The sequence below is a fragment of the Anneissia japonica genome, unplaced genomic scaffold (assembly GCF_011630105.1).
Source record: "Anneissia japonica isolate Jap-2015-1 unplaced genomic scaffold, ASM1163010v1 scaffold2069_len581484_cov189, whole genome shotgun sequence".
Lineage (NCBI taxonomy): Eukaryota > Metazoa > Echinodermata > Crinoidea > Comatulida > Comatulidae > Anneissia > Anneissia japonica.
Window position 1 is genome coordinate 367,710 of NW_022741553.1, and position 19,059 is coordinate 386,768.

At 34.1% G+C, this 19,059-nt stretch overlaps 3 protein-coding genes across 6 annotated transcripts in view; 2 read left to right on the top strand and 1 right to left on the bottom strand.

Moving 5' to 3' along the window:
- Positions 1-2,525, top strand: part of LOC117118769 — a 3,109-nt gene extending 584 nt beyond the window's left edge. The window contains exons 2-3 of the mRNA XM_033263469.1: positions 933-1,117; positions 1,844-2,525. Coding sequence (XP_033119360.1) covers positions 933-1,117; positions 1,844-2,094 — 436 coding nt within the window. The 3' untranslated portion in view covers positions 2,095-2,525. The remainder of the gene's footprint in view (positions 1-932; positions 1,118-1,843) is intronic.
- A 6,034-nt stretch (positions 2,526-8,559) lies between these two features.
- Positions 8,560-12,919, top strand: LOC117118763 (UPF0390 protein zgc136864-like). The gene is made up of 3 exons (XM_033263462.1): positions 8,560-8,749; positions 10,609-10,664; positions 11,096-12,919. The coding sequence occupies exons 1-3, from the start codon at positions 8,644-8,646 to the stop codon at positions 11,225-11,227; spliced, it is 294 nt and encodes a 97-aa protein (XP_033119353.1). The 5' UTR covers positions 8,560-8,643; the 3' UTR covers positions 11,228-12,919.
- Positions 12,920-13,215: 296 nt separating this feature from the next.
- The window catches only part of LOC117118773 (4-hydroxyphenylpyruvate dioxygenase-like), a 20,815-nt gene continuing 14,971 nt past the window's right edge, over positions 13,216-19,059 (bottom strand). For all 4 annotated transcript variants that reach the window (XM_033263475.1, XM_033263474.1, XM_033263476.1 and 1 more), the window contains 6 exons: positions 18,161-18,264; positions 17,537-17,614; positions 16,503-16,665; positions 15,903-16,091; positions 14,983-15,105; positions 13,216-14,664 (listed from right to left, as the gene is read on the bottom strand). In XM_033263475.1, coding sequence (XP_033119366.1) covers positions 14,587-14,664; positions 14,983-15,105; positions 15,903-16,091; positions 16,503-16,665; positions 17,537-17,614; positions 18,161-18,264 — 735 coding nt within the window. In that variant the 3' untranslated portion in view covers positions 13,216-14,586. The remainder of the gene's footprint in view (positions 14,665-14,982; positions 15,106-15,902; positions 16,092-16,502; positions 16,666-17,536; positions 17,615-18,160; positions 18,265-19,059) is intronic.

Genomic DNA, 19,059 nt, shown 5'->3' on the forward strand with positions numbered 1-19,059 from the left:
TTATCCGAAATATGTGGTTTGTTTGGTTGCTCTTGAATGATTGTGTAGAATCAAGCAAGGAGCATGTTTTGCATGATGAACCACAAAGATGACTACCCAAATTACGGTTGTCGCAAGAGTTAGTTCAAGAGTATTCATCATATATATATATATGATGAATACAATGTTGATCCCATGCATTGGTTGATATGAACAAGAAAAAAAGACATCAAAGGCATAATATGTTGTTTCAGGTTTATTCCAAACGTTTCGCCGGTTAGGGCTTCATCAGTGGACTAACATCGTACGGTATATTACAAAGCAACGTATAATAAGACAAAGGCCTGTTACGGTCGAATGACTATGCATTGACTAGGCCTACTAATATCTTGGCTCGGTTCCAGTAGATACGGAGAATGTTTTGTCACTGTTAACGCGTCCTATAAAATTCTTACGAGACAGCACTAGTCCGTGAATTTGTGAACAAGATCGGAGATCTAAAGATGCAATCTCTACCGTTCATCAATGGCGGCCCGCTGGATCTCAATAGAGATTCTTTAATAATATATACATTTTGAAAGGCAAATGGGAAAAACCCATAAAACAACAAACGGCCACATAATGCAAAACTATATAAAATTTGCATTTAATCTTGTCACTTTCAATTTCGATGGATTAATCGATTTATTGTGCTATTTTATGATTCATCCGGAATTAATACTTCGGTTAGGTGGTACTTGGAGAACCACTTGAAAGGCATTCAGATTTGCGCGCTTCCCGTTTACCATGCTACACTCAACATACTACACTTGTTCAGATTCAAAATCACTTCATTTGTTATATAAGTGTTCATGGGTTGTGTCCTCGTATCTTTTTTTATAGGCCTATTAATTTTCAATGTGATGAAATAAGTGAACTGATATAAATTACGTTTTGATAGATGTATTCAGTAGACGTAATGGTCTAGTGGTAAAAGTCAGTGATACGTCGAACTTCACTGAATGTGACCAGTGTGGTTCCACTATATACAAGGCCGACGGACCGATTGTTGAAAGGAAATGTCCCCTCACAAGGACTTGGCAATTTGTAAAGATATTTTCACCACAAGCTCTCAACGTATGCGAAGTTGAAATATTTGGTTTGTCTTTTTTTTTTTCAATTATTAACAATTTTTATCTTACCTGTTTACTAATATTTTCATTGCAATAAAGACAATTTGAATTTGAAATTTTATATACTGTAGTTTCCAAACCGAGAACCAGCAACCTTTGGAGTGTGCCTACCATCCGGCGCTGCTCGTCAACTTACTCATCATGTCAATCAGTTCATTTTCAACCTAATCTATTATCAACATGAGTGGCGCGAACAAACGATGCAAGTTTGATTGATTATAATTGCTACAATTATAATGCTATAATTATCATTTAGAACAAAATGATAATTATGACAATAATAATAATAATAATAATAATAATTTATAAATTGATGGTAATGATAATGTTAATAATAATAATAATAATAATAATAATATTAATAATAATAATAATAATAATAATTTATAAATTGATGATAATAATGGTAATAATAATAATAATAATAATAATATTTCAATTTATAATGATTGATGCCCTCCATGTGAAGCACAGTATTATCTATCAAAATATTAAATAAAACAGAGATCCAAATAGTAAGCCCTTATCCATGTTTTACGGCGTTTCGAAAATTTACGTTATTGGTTCAAAAAGAAGCCGTCTCAAGAATAGTAAATAAAGATTAGGTCTCTATTATTCTATGAACATGATTCTACTTCCAAGTGCAATCAAATGCTGCATTCAATGACTCTATTTGTTGTGATTTTTTTTAGAAGCAAATCTGGGAAACGCATATTTTAAGACGCGTACTACAACCAATGAATTTGGATGTAAGTTCGGACTGAATGAATCTACACAAAGATTATGTATCAGATGTGCGATGCGTTGTTTAAGGGATCATCGGTGCGAGTCGTTTGAATACGACGGAGATTCGCAATGCCAGCTACAATTGGAAAGGGACCAAGGTGAACAGCTCAGAAATACACGATTATGGAATGCCAACCGAATCGTTCATTCTCGTTAACTGTTTGGCATCTTTGTCATTGCTCGACTTGAATCGTAATGAAAAGAGTATTGGTTCGTGTTGAACGTACAATGAATGTACAATTCGAATTGATGTTTGCACCGTATTAATTGTACTAAATACAATTGCTTTGTAATGGGATTAACTGTTATTGAGTAGGCCCATGTCAACCATTATTTTAACAAAATACATTTAAATTATGTTAACGTAATTTTCAAAAATTAATATAGGGGCAGTAGAATATTATACTTTATGATTTCCTTTTAATAGGTCTATAATTTATTACTTCAGTTGTTAGTTAATTATTTTCCTTTGGTTTGATTTTCCTCACTGTACAAACAATTGGCCAGACAAGGATTCATATTTAACGGTTGAGTCAGTGGTGGCACCAGCGGTGGGCTGGAGCCAGCCTATCTCATCCCACCACCATATTTCCAGCTCCAATAATAATAATAATAATAATAATAATAATAATAATAATAATAATAATAATAATAATAATAATAATAATAATAATAATAATAATAATAATAATAATAATAATAATAATAATAGTATTATTATGGTGGTGGAATGAGATAGGTTGGTCAATAAAGGAAATTTCACTGTACTACGTTAATCACAATCTTATTTAAAGTCTAATGTTTACTTGCTTTTTAAAACATTTTACTGTACAGTTATCGACTTATTTTAAGTTATGTTTTTTTTTTTTGTATACATCTTTTCTTAGGAAGGGTGCCACTTATACAAATGTTATAGTTTCCAGATAAATAGACTGCTGGTGTATCTTTTACCATCATGTAGGAAATACTTTCAGAGGAATAACTTTAGACCTTAATACTCATTTTCGTGATTATGCATTTAATTTGCCTTAAATGCATAATAGTTAAATTTGCGTGATCTATAATATTTTCACTAAGAAAATGTTTTAGTCTTGTAAGCATTGACAAACGAAGAGAGCCTTACCTAAATAGGGCCTAAGACCTATGACCTCTCAAATGTTTACATTGTCAGTTCGGGGACTTCAAGGAAGTAGAGTACAATTGTATTTATATTTTTGAAAGCCGGTAAAATATCGATTAATTTACACAGATATACAAATGAATTAAGTTTTATAGAAACAAAAGGTGGGCAATTAAACATTGAAGTATTACATTACATATACATTTAGAAACAAAGACATGTTGATACAAATTATAGGTTGAGATTGACTAGAGTAAGAGAGAAAATACAATTTACCACCGCTTGTGTTTACAGAAATGATCCAGATGTAAACATTCTGTGTTGTGCTTAAGTGCGTAACACATTGACTACCCTGGACGAAGTAAATGGGATACAGTATAATAAAGAGAAAATCGATTCAAATAAAACGGCGCCTGCATACCATCTAAGCATAATAAACAACTTTATTGTTCACAATAATCTCCCCAGTTACTTGTTGATGTTCGAGATGGATTAGCATAGCCAAAAATCTTAGATTCTAATGCTTTTTTTTTTATTAAGTCATTCAATGCATGCCAAAATAGAAGCAGTAACTTACATACGCTATTAAATTTTCTTTAAATGTTCTTTTTGCTAGTTTGTATTGTAAATATAAAACAATTACATTTAATTATACTATTTGGATGTTTCGTTCAATTAGTATTGTTGTTAGTTATTGATATTCTTATGGACAGGTACCGTATAATTTATAATTCATTTTGGCCTATATATAGGCCTACATCAGTTAGAGAAGAATACAGTTAAAAAGAAATATATAAATCGTTCAAAATTAAAATTATTTTTGTTGTTCGTGTTGTCTTATAGCAAATGAAAGAAATTAAGTGACATATAATATAACAAACGAGAGGAGGGTGATAACAAACTATAAGTAAGCGCTTTACTAGAGCAGGTGATGTTATTTTAAGATTTTAAGCAAGGAGTGGTGAATCGATGGACGTGGGGGATGTTTCGTGTCTTACATAGCTTATACTGCTACCGATTTCATTGCGTCACGTTAACGCAGACAATGAAGACACAATTGATGGCGCGCGGCAGGTGGACATGAGTTTAAATTGCAAAGACGGCGACCTACGCGAAACAAATAATGAAAAACGAGACAGGAAGTGTAAAAAAATGAAACTAAATAGAATTAGAGTGAATAATGGGAGGACGAGACCAGCTTTGATGAAAGGGGGTTTGGATTATGATGGTGACAAGATGATGGTGAACGAAGTGATATTATTCGTTTGTTGACAACGCAATTGACGTGAGGCGCAAACATGTGCAAGGATGCAAAAAGGATAAAGATAATCGATAACTGCTGTTAGCAATTACCTAAGATCATTTTAGTTAGGCATATATGCATAGTAAACAACGTATAAACACACCTGTGTTTGCGGGACACCATGTGTGCTTGTGTGACAGGCGCGTATAACCCTAGCTATGTTCTTATTGGTCAGTTGTTAAGTTTGATTGACACTCTAAACGGATATCAGCATGATACTGATACGCCCTCAACGAATTTGAAACGATGAGGCAGGATATCTCAAGAGTAGGATTCATTATACAGACTTTTTTTCTTTTAAATAACGTTCGCATGTCCTATAGGACACACTGCGCCAGGTCGGCAGAATTTTACGAGACTTCTACACGGCGACGTACGTTTTGTGCGACGGATCGTTTTCAACGACGACCCGCTTAGAATCCACCAACAGCCTGCGGTCGGACATGCGCGGACGGTCGGCGGACGCAATGTGTGCCAGACAATTGTTTTTAAAATACAACATATTAACAACCTATTATGTTTATTATGATTACATTAGAAGTTAATATAATTATCACAATCATCACTTTATAATTAAAGATGTACCGTATGGTTCCCTGAAAATGTCACATCATTAAAAATTGAATTGTGATTTTTACTTTAAGTAATAAAAATATAATCAACTTGGGCATACAAATTAGTGAATAAAAACATACCCAGATTTTTATCCATTTATATACACAAACATATATATATATATATATATATATATATATATAAAATCGTAACTACAATGAAATAAAATACGAGAAAATTTTAGAATTTTACATAGTTAAAATCTATAGGCCTAATAATAATATTCCACAGTTAAAATTATGAAAATTGCATAAACAACGAATTTCATTTTAAAAAAACAGAGAACACCAATTAAAAAATAAAATTAATAAACGACATATTTTTTATCCTTATCCCGGATAATGACCAAAAAACAATCACTGAAGAGTTTCTATCATTTTTATCAACAAGCTCTTGCACAGGGCATACATTTTCAACTGCGCATATGAGGACATCAATGTATGATACCGTATAATAATGATGATAATAATAATAATAATAATAATAATTATAATAATAATAATAATGATAAATGATTATTATTATAATTATAATAAATTGATAATTATAATAACAATGATGATTATGGTGGTGTAAGTGGATGACAATGAAGATGATAATGATGATAATGATGTTGATTAAGTAATAATAATAATAAAAATTTAATGGGTATTTGAGCGGCGTCTATCTTGTTTCCTAGATGAAAGCTTACTTTCCAGATTAGTATCGTCACGCATACTGGAGGTTTTGAATGAAACTCGTTTCATTGTTCTTGGACTCATTCCTCCTATACACGACGATGATTGCGCTTTCTGGCGCTTCATTAAACATCGTTTGGTCTTCACGCTTGACTTTGCGTGTGCATCCGCCGTGGATGTATCTGGATGTCTTCCAGAAGCATTGATGCTCAACCGAGGCGTCACTGGGCTTCTTAATCTAGGACTTGAGTCACTGACATCATTAAGACCTAGATCAATTTCGTTAGATATTCCGTTGTCACGCTTAGGCCGAGTAGGGTCGTTGCCAACAGTCAGACAATATATTTCTCCGTGGTCTTGATTTCTGGACAAATTAGACGGTAATTCAGACTTTCTGGGAGAGTTAGTTGAACCTGCTGTGTTCCAAGAATTCGTTATGATGTCTTTCTCTGAGCTACCACATTTGTCGTTATGATTTCGAGACAGTGGTGCACCTCTTGAGACTGGCCTACCGCCAACGTCAGATGATTTGCTCGTGCTATAGTCCTGAGCATCCTGACGTACTACGGATTGTGCTTTAATCGGAACTAACACTGATTCAAGTCGTTGAAAACGTGGGTCTAATGAGCTTCTGCTACGTGATTGACTATGTTTCAGTTCTAATCGGTTCGGACTGGATATGCGGTGGGATACGTTTGGCCTAACAAGGTGACAAATGTTCTTAGAACGTCTTAACTCCTCCGGCGTCCGTGCTCTACGGTTGTAGAAGTGACTGATCCCTATTAGAGACTTAGAATGGCAGTCAGCATGACCAATACACCTTTGACACTGACCTTGAAGACTGCGTTCATTATCGTCTGCAATCCTCAGAACAGTTGTTACTTTATTCGTGCAAGTGTCTTCGATTGTAATAGATGGTGTCACGTTGAGGGTGTCAGGTAGACTGCTGGAATGATGAAGTTTCGGCGATTTTCTACTAGACAGACTAGCTTTACCATGATTCTCTGAAAGCGTCAGACTGTTTCTGCTGATTGGACTATCGGCTGAGAATTGTTTTCCCCATGCGGATGACGTTTTTCCGTGCTCCGGTGATGGACAGCCCAAACTGCTGTTCGATATCTCTTGCGAACAGTCGTGAGGTCCATATATCGGTGGTAGTTTTCCCCCTAATTTAGAGCAAATGCATTTTGTTTCGAAGCTGTGTCGTCTGACATCGCGTCCAATTTTTCGCAATTCATTCGCTTCCCGTGTCAGCAACTTCATCTGCTGTTTTGATTCTTTTTCCAATTTCGCTATCTCTAACGCCAACTTTCGTTCAGATACACCAGTACTGTCTATCACCGCATCTTCTTTACTCGGAAGCTTTATGCGTTCCGTTGTTGGTACAGGATCTCGTCCATGATTACTGCAATTTGGTCCATGATACAAATAGGTGCGCAGAGCACGTTCGCAACAACCGCGATCTTTCAGGGCACGATCAACAAAACTATGTTCAACACAACTGCTGTCTAATTCAACTAATTTCTTGTCTTTTGTAGCTTCCATTCCACCGGGTAGCGACATAAATTTCACATTATCGTTTAGATTTAATTATCTGTTCCATATCGTTATCAATTATGGTAAGCATAATTTTGATAAGTATAATTTTGATTGCCTTGCTCTCATCAGTCGGAGAAACATTTGCTTCAACGTATACAAATCAAAAGACTTTCTACGTGTGTAGCTAATCCAGTTTATGATATTACGTCCATAATGTAGCACTCAGAGTACATGCGCTGGGCACCTGTGTTCATAAACCCAAATCGATTTCCTTCTAATTGGCAATAACAAATCAAGAGGTTTTATACGATGATCACGTGGTAGAGCCATTGCGTGCACACACACGTCATTACTTCCGCTGAGTATCGTACTATGCGTGTGTGTTTTTTAGATATCCAAAGCCATTTTTAATTCAACAATTATAATTCAATTCACATTTTGCTTTAAAGTAGGCCTAAATTGACACAAACAATTGACACAAAATATTCAACCACGATGCACGTAGACCTATGACTTTATTACTCCACATTCGTATAGGCAGCATATAAGGACAGACATAGGCCTGCATGGTGTCAGTGTAAATAGGCATAAATCACCGGATTTGTTGTGGTTTTGTATTTATTCTATTGAATTGTTTCTGGTTTTTTTTCTCGTGTGCCGTTTTTAACTTGTTCTCACATGTATAAATTCAAGATTGCTTTTATTAATACATTTCGTTTTAAACTTTACTGTTAGTGAAATTTAATTTAAAAAAAATTCAGTTCCCTTAATTTCGTGTCCTAATAAGAGCGGATTACATTATTGTCATTCACCCCACCATATGGACATCGTAAACCTCTATGTTTAGAAATCACGATTTTTTAACTCATTAATTCCATAAATGTAGAAAGTATTGCGTTAAGCCACTATTTTTTTAAATTATTAAACTGTAATTAATAAAAATTATATCGATACGATGCGGCAGTTTTTTTTGGTTTGCTGAAACTTGTATGTATATAGATTACGTATTTTGGATGTCAATTATTAAATACCTTATGAATCAGGCCCGTAGCCAGGTTCTTCCAAGAAGTGGGGGGGGGGGGGCTTCTGGGCTTGAGGTCCACAGTCGAAGCCCACGTAGTTTATTTGGGAAATTTAAAGAGGGGTTTCGCCAGAAAAGAGGGTGTTTGCTAGAAAAGGGTGATTCTCCCGAACCTTAAAACATCCCCTGGATACGGGCCTGTGAATAAGTTTACGAAATCCAAAAATCGGCTCTCTCTCTCTCTCTCTCTCTTTCGCTCTCTCAAGTTTGCTGTGAGGATTAACAAATATTGGGTGTACCCCCTCTATAGGTTTGAAGATGAGCAACTCTAATGACGTAACGTCATATACAGCGCAAGTCCAACGTGTAGCGTTGTAAATACAACCGTGTGAGAATTTTTTGGACTACAAGTATATCATTAGTATTAGGTTATGGCTCAAGGGAGGAAGAAGAACAATGTACAGGTACCTGGAAAGAAAAGCAAAAATAAGCTATCTAAACATCAACAAAAGAAAGCTCTTGGAATGAAGAAAGGAGGTATATATATGATTATTATTTTGTTAAAAACCTAGGCCTAGTATAAGTTCAACAATGATTGTTTACTTTGTCGTTGTTAAACAAAGGCTGCAGCATATCAGCCTGGAACCGGGTATGTATCCTGTTGACGAGGTATCATGCCTAGCCTAGACCTATAAGCGTTGTATTTATTAAATCTGAACGTAAAATTAACTTGAATATGCGGTAATGCACTTTAGTGCTCCACCCTAACCCTAACCTTAACAATAACATAGGAATACTGCAGCTGAGGTTAGGGTTAGGGTGGAGTACTAAAGTGCATTAGCGCCCTTATTATATATTAATACATGCTGGCGCTAATGCACGTTATATGTAAGTCAATCGTGACGTCATCACTAACTTCCAATGTTATTTCCCCAGCGTCCACTAATTTTTGTATAATATTGGACGCTCGGCTTGATTTTTTTAAGGTTCGTGTGCAAAAAAAATTTTCTCATTTTTTCGTCACCACGGCGAATACATCGCTCACCGCGATAAAAATTGAATTGTAATTGAAAATTACTTTCGTAAAACAAGCTTAATTCAAACCCGAAGAAAGTTACTTCAAATTCAATATTAAGTATGAAAAATTAAGGAATTCATTGAATCAATGGACCCTCATAAACACAACAAACTGAACGTTTAACAGGAATATATTCTAGACCTATTTTAAAGACTCAAGGAACAAATTAAGATGTAGGCAGGAGGCCGCCCGGGCCTCCTCATACTACTACTAGGCCTTAGCCTAGCCTAGTTGTGAAATCATTGCACAATTTTACCTCTCTGCATGCACCGACCAAAAAGGATGTCAGTGACTGTATTCTCTCGAATGCTGAAATTTTTATTTCTTTGACGAAAGACTATCAAAGTAGCATTACAAACAAGTTCTTTCTAACACAATAGTTATTCATCGTATCTTTGCTGTACTGCTGATGTGTAGTCCAAAAGCGTACTGCAGGAGCAAAAATCAGCATACGCACAGCTAAATTTAAATACGCACACGTATACTGATCATATCACTATAGCAACCGATGACTGCTACAACAGTTGGTTATAAAAAACTAAAATTAAAAGACGGTGATTGACTTATAAAGCAATCAGTAGCGCATGCATCCTACACTAAATGGAAAATTATTATACTTAGGTTAGATTTAATGCATTCAAAAATTTCCTTCGGGCCTTGCAGACCCTCAGGAAATTTTCTCAAGCATTAAATCTAACTTTTGTATAATAATTTTCCTATAGTGTACTATGCGGAGCTCTACTAATTGCTTATTCGCACCTAACTTTTAATTTAATTTTCTTCTCACAGTCACAACACATAATTATAAAACATTTTTACATGATTCAACCACCGATCGTAAAGTACATTTTGGCAAATAGTTTGCCAAAAACATCCAGATGGAGGAGAAAATTAAATAGCATTTTATTGGCGAATGTAAACAATGTAGTAATGGGATGGCTAAATGCTTTAAATTTATATAATTAGGAAGAAACAATGGGCATAAAAAAATAAAGAAAATGTTTGTTTTTTTTCAGAAATTTCCATTTTTGTGGTGGTGGGTGTGCTAATTGGCCAAAAATAACATTTTATTTTATTCAAAATCATCATTATTGGCGAGCGACGTGTTCACTAAACAAGGTATAAAACAAATTTCGCCTTAACTGGTAAACTTGTTTGAACAGTGTGGATTCCAAATAAGCTGGATAGATCACCCTCAGTATATGTAATACACTTACAAAACTGATACTCCTTTTTAATACAAGTCTACGGTAGATCATTGTACTAAGTAATACTAGCAATAATAATTTGTAAACATATATCTGAATTATATTTCTAGCTCGTCAGATTGCACCAAAAAAAGCCAGAAAAATTGAAGAAATCAAGTTACAAAAGGTAGGTAGTCACATAAAGGATTACTGTGTTAGCACCACACTAACAGTTACACATTAATTTGAAGTATTTTGTTATAAACAATTATATTATATTTCCCATAATTACTGAATTGTAAAGGTCAACTCAGACAGCATCGTACGATGCAGCCCGACTTGGTTTATCACTAGAGACAGTCTTTAGGTTGTCATGAAAATATTAAACATGTTTGATATTCTATGACGCGACTGTTCCCAACGCAGAACTATTGCATCTATATTTAATACAATACAATACAAGACAATAAATTATGTCGGGGTGTGTTGTATGTCGTTGCTTTAGGTGGCCTTTGGTCCAAAACTCTCTTTAACCTAGTATACAGAAATATGAATAATTAATTGTGTATTTATTATAGTGAAGAAATTTCATAATGCTTATTTGAACTTCCTCTGTAGAATTTAACCAAAGCAATTGGCTGTAACATTGAGAAGGAAATTACAGCTAAAGCCAGCATGAATGAAGCGAAACCCTTCAAAGTTTTCCCTAAAAAGGGTGAAGGAGACCAGACGAAGAAGAAGAAGAAGTAGTAAGCTATTGTATACAAGCGAGTAGGGAACTTTGACCTTTCATGTCAATTGAGGATCTGTTGAAAATTTAATCATGCAGAGAGCTACTCATCTTGTGATCGGATGCCAGCAAACCAGCTAGTATGCATTTTATGTGCAACTTAGTATGGGATGCCTGTGTGGCAGGAGTCTTGGTGTACCATTTAAATGATGGAATCTTTATAACTATTGGATGTACTTGTGATACTGGGTGAAACTCTGAGGGTGCCGCAACAAGCATTCTCATTTTAATTAAATGAACGTGTGTCCTTGTGCAGACAAGAACAACTAAAAAACAATACAAATTAGTTTCTACATATTCTTTCCATTTTGTCTGGCACAAAATTTGCCACACTGGGTTTGCTTGTAAAATACTAATAGTATATATGTTTGCTTATAATGTAGTACCCTATAAACATCTCAGAGAGCTGCTTGTGAAGCTAGAAGAGAATCAGCTATTAGATGGTGTGATTAGTCTTTCACCCTCTACTAACGTTTAGATTGATTTGCACATCAGAATCCTCTGGCTTCATCCTATTAGTGCATAATTCCCAATGCATACACTCCACCTTGTTAACTGAAAGGTCCACTGATTAATCTCAGATAAGATAGTATAATACATACTCCAAGTATCGAAATGCACGCCATCGTGTCGGGATTCAATATTTCAACATTAATTATGTCATCATCAGGAATGAAAAATTATCCATATTTGCAAGCTTATATACACAAGTACCAAAAGTGTTTGACCAATCAAAATATTACAAGTAGGTGACATAGCTATGAATAAAGTAAAGATCAAAGCATTCTTATTGTATGTAGACGGGGCAATAGGTAATGTCCATCTAACAAATGAATCCCACTTTGGCAAACTGACTGATGCGGAGGAACCTAAGACTATCACATGATGGAATGCAGAGAAAGAAAGGACACAGTCATAACATTCCCTATATGACATGTTAAGCTGTTGTTTCTTTGCAGCGGTGACGACGACTTTGGGGTTAATGATAGCAAGCAAGCATGCTAAGAAAGAGTCTGATTTTCTTGAAGTAGCACATTTTGTTTAAAAACTCCATTTTATAAAATTATTAGTCGTTAAAAAAAGCTACTTTTATAAATAATTGGAATGGAAAATCATGTAATAAAACATGTCCGGATATAAAGTGAGATGTGTTGAGATTGTTCGGAATCAACAAGTTGTTGTGGTATTATTAGTGAAAAATCTTTACTTCCTCCACATACCCACCCCTCCCTCACACACACACACACACATTTACTACAATTCACAACAGTACACATTTTTTTTCTGAATTATTTATTATCATCCTAAAGACATATTCATCTAAAATAACACCAGAATCAGTGTCTGGTATTATAGATTTATATATTTTTCAATCAAATATTGATTAACATTCTTGTGTACCACAATCGTTATTGCTACATAATGAGTTGTCTAATTAATTGCAATGTAAATCAGAATCAGAACCTACTATATTAAATGGAAGTCACGTGATATAAATATACCTGCTTGGACTCCTCACCATGTTCTGTATCTACACACTTCTTCACCAAATACCATAACCCTGTGTATCTGTAAATGCTTGTATAATATATACATTATACTAATTTGCTGAATAATACTATAAGAAAAAAAATCCCAAACCCCCCCCCCCCCAAAAAAAAAAATTATATTCTAGAGCCGCCACTGTGTATAGGGCTAATTATATAATTATATATATATATAATTATTATATATTATATATGAATATAGAGGTAACTGGTTTTAGTGGCGGATCTAGAAATTTGAAATATAGGGGGCCCTGGGAGGTACATTCATTAATGGAGAGTGAAAAAATTTATGATTATGACACCCCCTCCCACCATTGAAGCTGCCACAGGGTTTAGACATCTCAACTCATAATTATGTTTTTAAATAAAAAGAAAACATGAAGGTGCACATCCAGAAAGCCTTGCAATTTTAACAATTTTAATTTAATACAGTATTCAGTTTTATGTACATTATGTTTTCTATGTTTCAACTTTGGTTTGAAGAAAAAAATTCAGTATGCATTGGTTTTGCGAGGTTCTACTGTACATTAATGGAAAAATATTTATTAATGAAGTTGACAATACTATCACAATTATGTTAATTATTTTTGAATAAAAAATTATGAATCAATATACTATTCAGAAATAATAAAATACTTTAACAATATACATGACATTGATTTAAAGCCAAGTAAAAACTTAGTTTCTTGCCCATGCCTACTCAATTTTTTTATTTTCTTGCTTCCACAATTATTTATCTCTTTAGCATTGTATTTTTTATTTGCTGGACAAACATATTTCTATTTCATATTTCACATTCAGCAACTTTTTTAAAAAGTTTGTACAAGAATCTAACTTTTTATTTTACTTGGCCTAATCATGCTCATTTTGCTCTCATGGATTCGACTACTGTTTCAATTGATTTAGGAGGAAAATTTTGTCATTTAAAAGTCCTTACTTCACAACTAAGTTCTTGTCATAAATTTAATATTCTATTGATACAGTATATGGTTTAATGTTCCTAATTTTATTTATGTAATGTACTGTATGTTGTATATGACTGAATATTACAACAAGGAAGCTAAATTTAACATTCAATTTTATATCTTTAAATAGTGATCTTGTAACAATGTAAATAAAAATAATAACACTCCATTTAATTTAATTGCACAAACTAGAATTATGCACATACTAAAGAATAATCTTCAGAACTATGCTACTTAAATTAAGATAGTGACCGGCTCTGGCAAAACCCGCCATTAGTAGGCAAATTTCAAAATTGAGTTATTGGTATTTTTATATTCTGCATGAATTGTTCTTTAAAACAGTGTTTATTTAATGGAATTTGGTTGAGTATTAGCGAAGTTATGAATATTTAATTCACTGGTTATCAGGCATGTATGTTTCAGAATATACCTTCCAAAGATTCCAAATTCAATAGTTTATTATTAAGGCTTGTATTTTAAAGATAATTTTTATATACTTTTCGGTTAGATTTAGTGATTGATATTTTACAGAAATGTTCTTCAATATATCTTCTTTTATAAAATGCAAAAACATGAAAATGTTCATAATTATGATTCTCGAATGGTTTGGGTGTTGGAGGGAAATTAGCAATTCTGCCAAACGGAGGGTTTTGCCAAAGCAGGTCACAAATACAAATTCAAATACAAATGTAGCACAAAGGAAGCACAGGCCGTTCAGTACAGGCAAGGTTTCGGGAGAGTACACAAATAAATAAAACGGTTTTTATGGTTTTTTGTTTTCGTGTTGGCACAATTGAATTGTTCCATTCAATTTAGATTTCCTCTATCATCTTGATCCAATTCAATTGCCTCGAAAAGCGACTTGAAGTTTCCAGCACCAAATCCCTGCAAATAATTGAGAATCGGATTTAGAGCAGCAAAGGTTAGCCAGCCAAACTGGTGGTAGACATTGTGTGTCCACTGAACTGTAGAGATCTTTTCAGAACTCTGGTCCCTGGCTGTATTCCATCATCGCTGCTCACCTTGTACACAATCACACACTGTCTTCAAGCTAGGAGACAACACAACACTAGGCAAATTTATTTACGCCAATGGAAAGCATTAGTTCGCTTCCTCAGCTCTGATTGGTTGCATATTTTTTGGTTTGCAGTATTCTTAATTTTGAAACAAGTAAAAGTATTTATCTTAGTATACTTTACTTACGGAATGATTCTTTCTTTGGATGACCTCCAGGAATAGTGTGGGTCGATCCTGGCAAGGTTTCGTGAAAATCTGCAGCAGGTAGCCATTATCATCGTAGTCGATGAGAATCTTCAACTTTTGTATCTAAAGGATCATCAAAGTAGAAACAGGATGAGTTAGCGCAGTGGTACGAGGATTAAACTTTAGTGCACAGACCCAGTTTGAGACCTGCCAATGCCGAAATTGCTTGTGTTCACAGGTACGGCACTTTGCTCTGATTACCTCGTCCTCCAGATGAGATATTAAGCTGTTGGTCCTGTGTGTATATTAGCATATACGCATGAAAAAGAACATGTTACACTATTTGCAGAGAGTGGGCGAATCATCTCTCAGTGTACCAACGACAGCTGCCACACGAGACCTTGGGGGGGGGGGGCCAAATCAGAATTTCCATGTTTCTCAACAAAGGACCAATATAATATTTCCACTTGCATACATTAAGACAATAATATACCTGCCAAATTTGTATATAGCACCCTCTATGTAAAAATCATGAAATAGAGCGCAATCTATGTTATTTTTTTAAAAACTGTAGTGGAACTGTTACTGTTTACATTCGTCGGTCAGTATAGCTTTTTAATGACGAATTCACTTTACGAAAGTTTTATGATGCGTGAGATAATACAACGTAGGCGCGAGACTTTAAAAGTGGATGCTCATGCATGAGACTGTTGGCAGGTGTACAATAATGACAGATACATTTCTAAAGGAACAAAAAATGTGATGATGATAATAAATAATAATATTAATAATATTACATTTATATGCAGTGAGAGAGAGAAAAAAAGTTTTATTAAAGGCTGAAGGATTTCACTCAGTTTGCCTCAACACCTGGGTTTTGATATGCCAATTAGTGTAACAACCATTATTAGTCAACGTACCACATCCAAGTCCTCTGTAACTTTGATTGGTGAAGTTTTCAAACGTTCTCGTAAGTTGTTATAGTATCTGTCTGGTATGTTAAGGAAGTTCATTCCACGCTTCTTGAGGTTAGTGACAGCTGTGATGATGTCACTGGTGTTGAGGGCGATATGCTGAACTCCGGCACTTCCGTAATAGTCACAATATTCCTTAAGGAACAACATTTATGAGGATGATTATGTAAATAGTAACAATAATATGTGTAGTTATACTATAACTTTATTTAATGTTTTGGCACAATAATATGTGTAGTTATACTATGACCTTATTTAATGTTTGGGCATTTAAAATAGCACTTTCCACTAAGGTCTGGTGATTGAAAAATCTAGACATGGAAAAATCAAGAAAGCCCAAAATACTCACAAACAGTAAGACTTACATATTGTGTGGTAAAGGTGTGCAGTAAACTTTTAGCTTGCAGCATTATTGTACTGAATTGTCTATGAGCATAGTCAGTGAGTATCACAGTAACTGAACAGAGGTCACCTATACATTGACCTCAACCCTCCCACCTCCACACACATGCACACAACCTGTAGATACATTCCCCTTCACAGTACCTGTATCTGACTCTTTTTCTTGCCAGGGGCTGGTTCATTAATTGGCATTTTGATTGTTTCTTCGTAGTTGGTCACGACGACGGAACGAAGGGCACTGTACTCGGTGTGGAGCTGATCGTCGTCAACCGACCAGAAGCGATGAAATTGCAGATTTTTCTCATACCTTCAGAAACAAAGTGACAAAAACAAAACTTATAAAATATAATTTATTCTAAATCTGTTAGTACAGATATGATAGGATGTCTTTATTACCATATTATTGAGTGCCACATTTTCCATGGGGAAGCGGTTAAATTTTGTAGTTCAAATAATAATACTATGTTCTATAAATTTGAAATAGAAAGTTTAATCACTATCAATTTTCCTGTCTCAAATCCCTGTGATTTGCCATTATAATTATATGATGTCATATCATACCCATATATGGAAAAATCGCATAAAATTTAAAAATCACATCACATAAAATTTAAAAATGTTAATAGAGCTTAACATTAGGCTTACACAGAATACCATGTGTTTAAGTGCCTCTGTCAGAAGAGAATGAATATAATTATATAAATATAATATATAGTCTGTGTTTGACCAAATGAATTGGAACAAAAATTTGAATTACATGTACACATGTAATTACCACTCCCAATGCTTTACATTGACCCTCTAATTGGTTGCCAGAAAATTTATAAATTGTGGTAGTAAAAAGTTTGTAAATTAGCAAAAAAATGATTTTCTTCTATCTCTGTCTCACTCAAAGATTACTTATTTCATTCTTTTAAGAGAGCAATTCATTGATTTAATTTTTTTATTTTTTTATTTTTCCAGATTTTAAAGTTGACGGTAAATTAATAACACTAAAGTTCTATCCAGATTATAAAATTTTCTTTGACATGTTGTATGCCCATATATGGTCATGATGTGTCTATATATGGTCATAATGTGATGTCATCATGACCATATTTAGTCATGTCACATGTTTTTGTCAAATAAAATTTGATAGCCTGGCCAGGCCTTTATATAGAAGTCACTGCATTACATACCAATCTACTGCTGGTATCATTCCGTCATCTGGTTGATTGCCAACAATATGATCAATAAAATTCAATCCAGATGGTGGCCTATAAAACAAATCAATCATTGGTTAATATCATGGTACTATGGTGTGAATAATGAGACCACTGCATTATAGGGATCTCTCTAGGTGTTGTCCAACATTACACTGGAAATTTGTTCTTTGACAATATGAAACACCTAAAATTAAAATAAAAAACAAAGTATGATATGTAATAGTAGTAGATTGATTTATATAGTGCAGATAAACGAGGTCTCTATGCGCTCGGGACTAGATGTTGCACTTTTCAATAACTTTCTCCTCCCCTGAGAATCACTTCATGTCCACCGAAGCCAGTAAACTGGTGCACTTTCACCTGTCCATAAAAGACATTTAAAATTCACATAATAATAATTAATAATTTTAAATCGCTATATTAAAATTATTAAAATGAAAATTAAAAGTGGCCATTACTTAAAATAACTGTAAAATGCAGTCTTGTTTTAAGACCTAACTATGGTAAAAATCTATCCATTGCCTTTCACTACCCCATTCTCGAATTTCTGAGTTCAGGCTGAGGTCTAAGATTATCCATTAAATTTGAGAAACTCACAAATTAGTGAGAAGAGGATCAACTTCGGTAGAACGCCTGTATCCAGGTAAGAAACACCCATTGTAATCAGATCTCTCAACAAATGTGTGTGTTGTATCACCATACTATAGATGGAAAGAAATGGGGGAAAAATAGAATTAGTGTATTGCCATTATCTTGGACTAAAATGTCTATATCCTCTTACCAAAATTAATATTCCATAAAATTTCATCTTAAATGGAAGAAATATAACTAATAAATATAAATTGAATTAACAAGTATAAATACAAGTATAAGTCAAAACACTGACTGTTGTTGAGCTTTGTCAAAAGCAATTAAAAGACTCCAGGCATATTTATTATCAACAATACAACAAAATCCAGTTGAAATGTGGATCCAGGTGCTTAAACAATGGGTTAAAGAAATATACAAAAAAAAAACAATATTGTAGTACAGACAATAAATATTCAAAATATGTAACATTTAAACATTAAAATACTGTATATATTACATACATTAATTAAAATGTTTAAAGAATTATAAAGCTGAATATTGTGACAAAAGATATTAGAAATTGAAGTACTAATTATTAAAAAAACTTGTCACAGACAGCAGGTTCTCATATACGATATATTGAATGAATTTTATCACAGGGTTATTAGGTTCAGTTAGTGCAAACACCATGTCACATTCTAATGACTAAAAACAGGTCCATTCCCTAAGCCTCATAATGAGAATTAGTTTATAAAGCATGAGGAGCTGATGATGGGGGAGGTGCAAAGATGAATTGGGGGGGGGGGGAAAGAGGTGCTAGCTCATAAAATAAGGTGATATGGGGTGATTTTTATCTACTTTACTGTGATTCTGAGTCGAATGACCAAGCGGTTAGCAGGGACGCCGCAAGCTATAGCCATAATATC

Bases quoted from the DNA above. Each gene is read 5' to 3' on its own strand.
- LOC117118763 (XM_033263462.1), top strand. From the start codon at position 8,644: ATGGCTCAAGGGAGGAAGAAGAACAATGTACAGGTACCTGGAAAGAAA. The intron at 8,750-10,608 runs GTATATATATGA...TTATATTTCTAG, and splicing joins TCTTGGAATGAAGAAAGGAG to CTCGTCAGATTGCACCAAAA. The intron at 10,665-11,095 runs GTAGGTAGTCAC...CTTCCTCTGTAG, and splicing joins AAGAAATCAAGTTACAAAAG to AATTTAACCAAAGCAATTGG.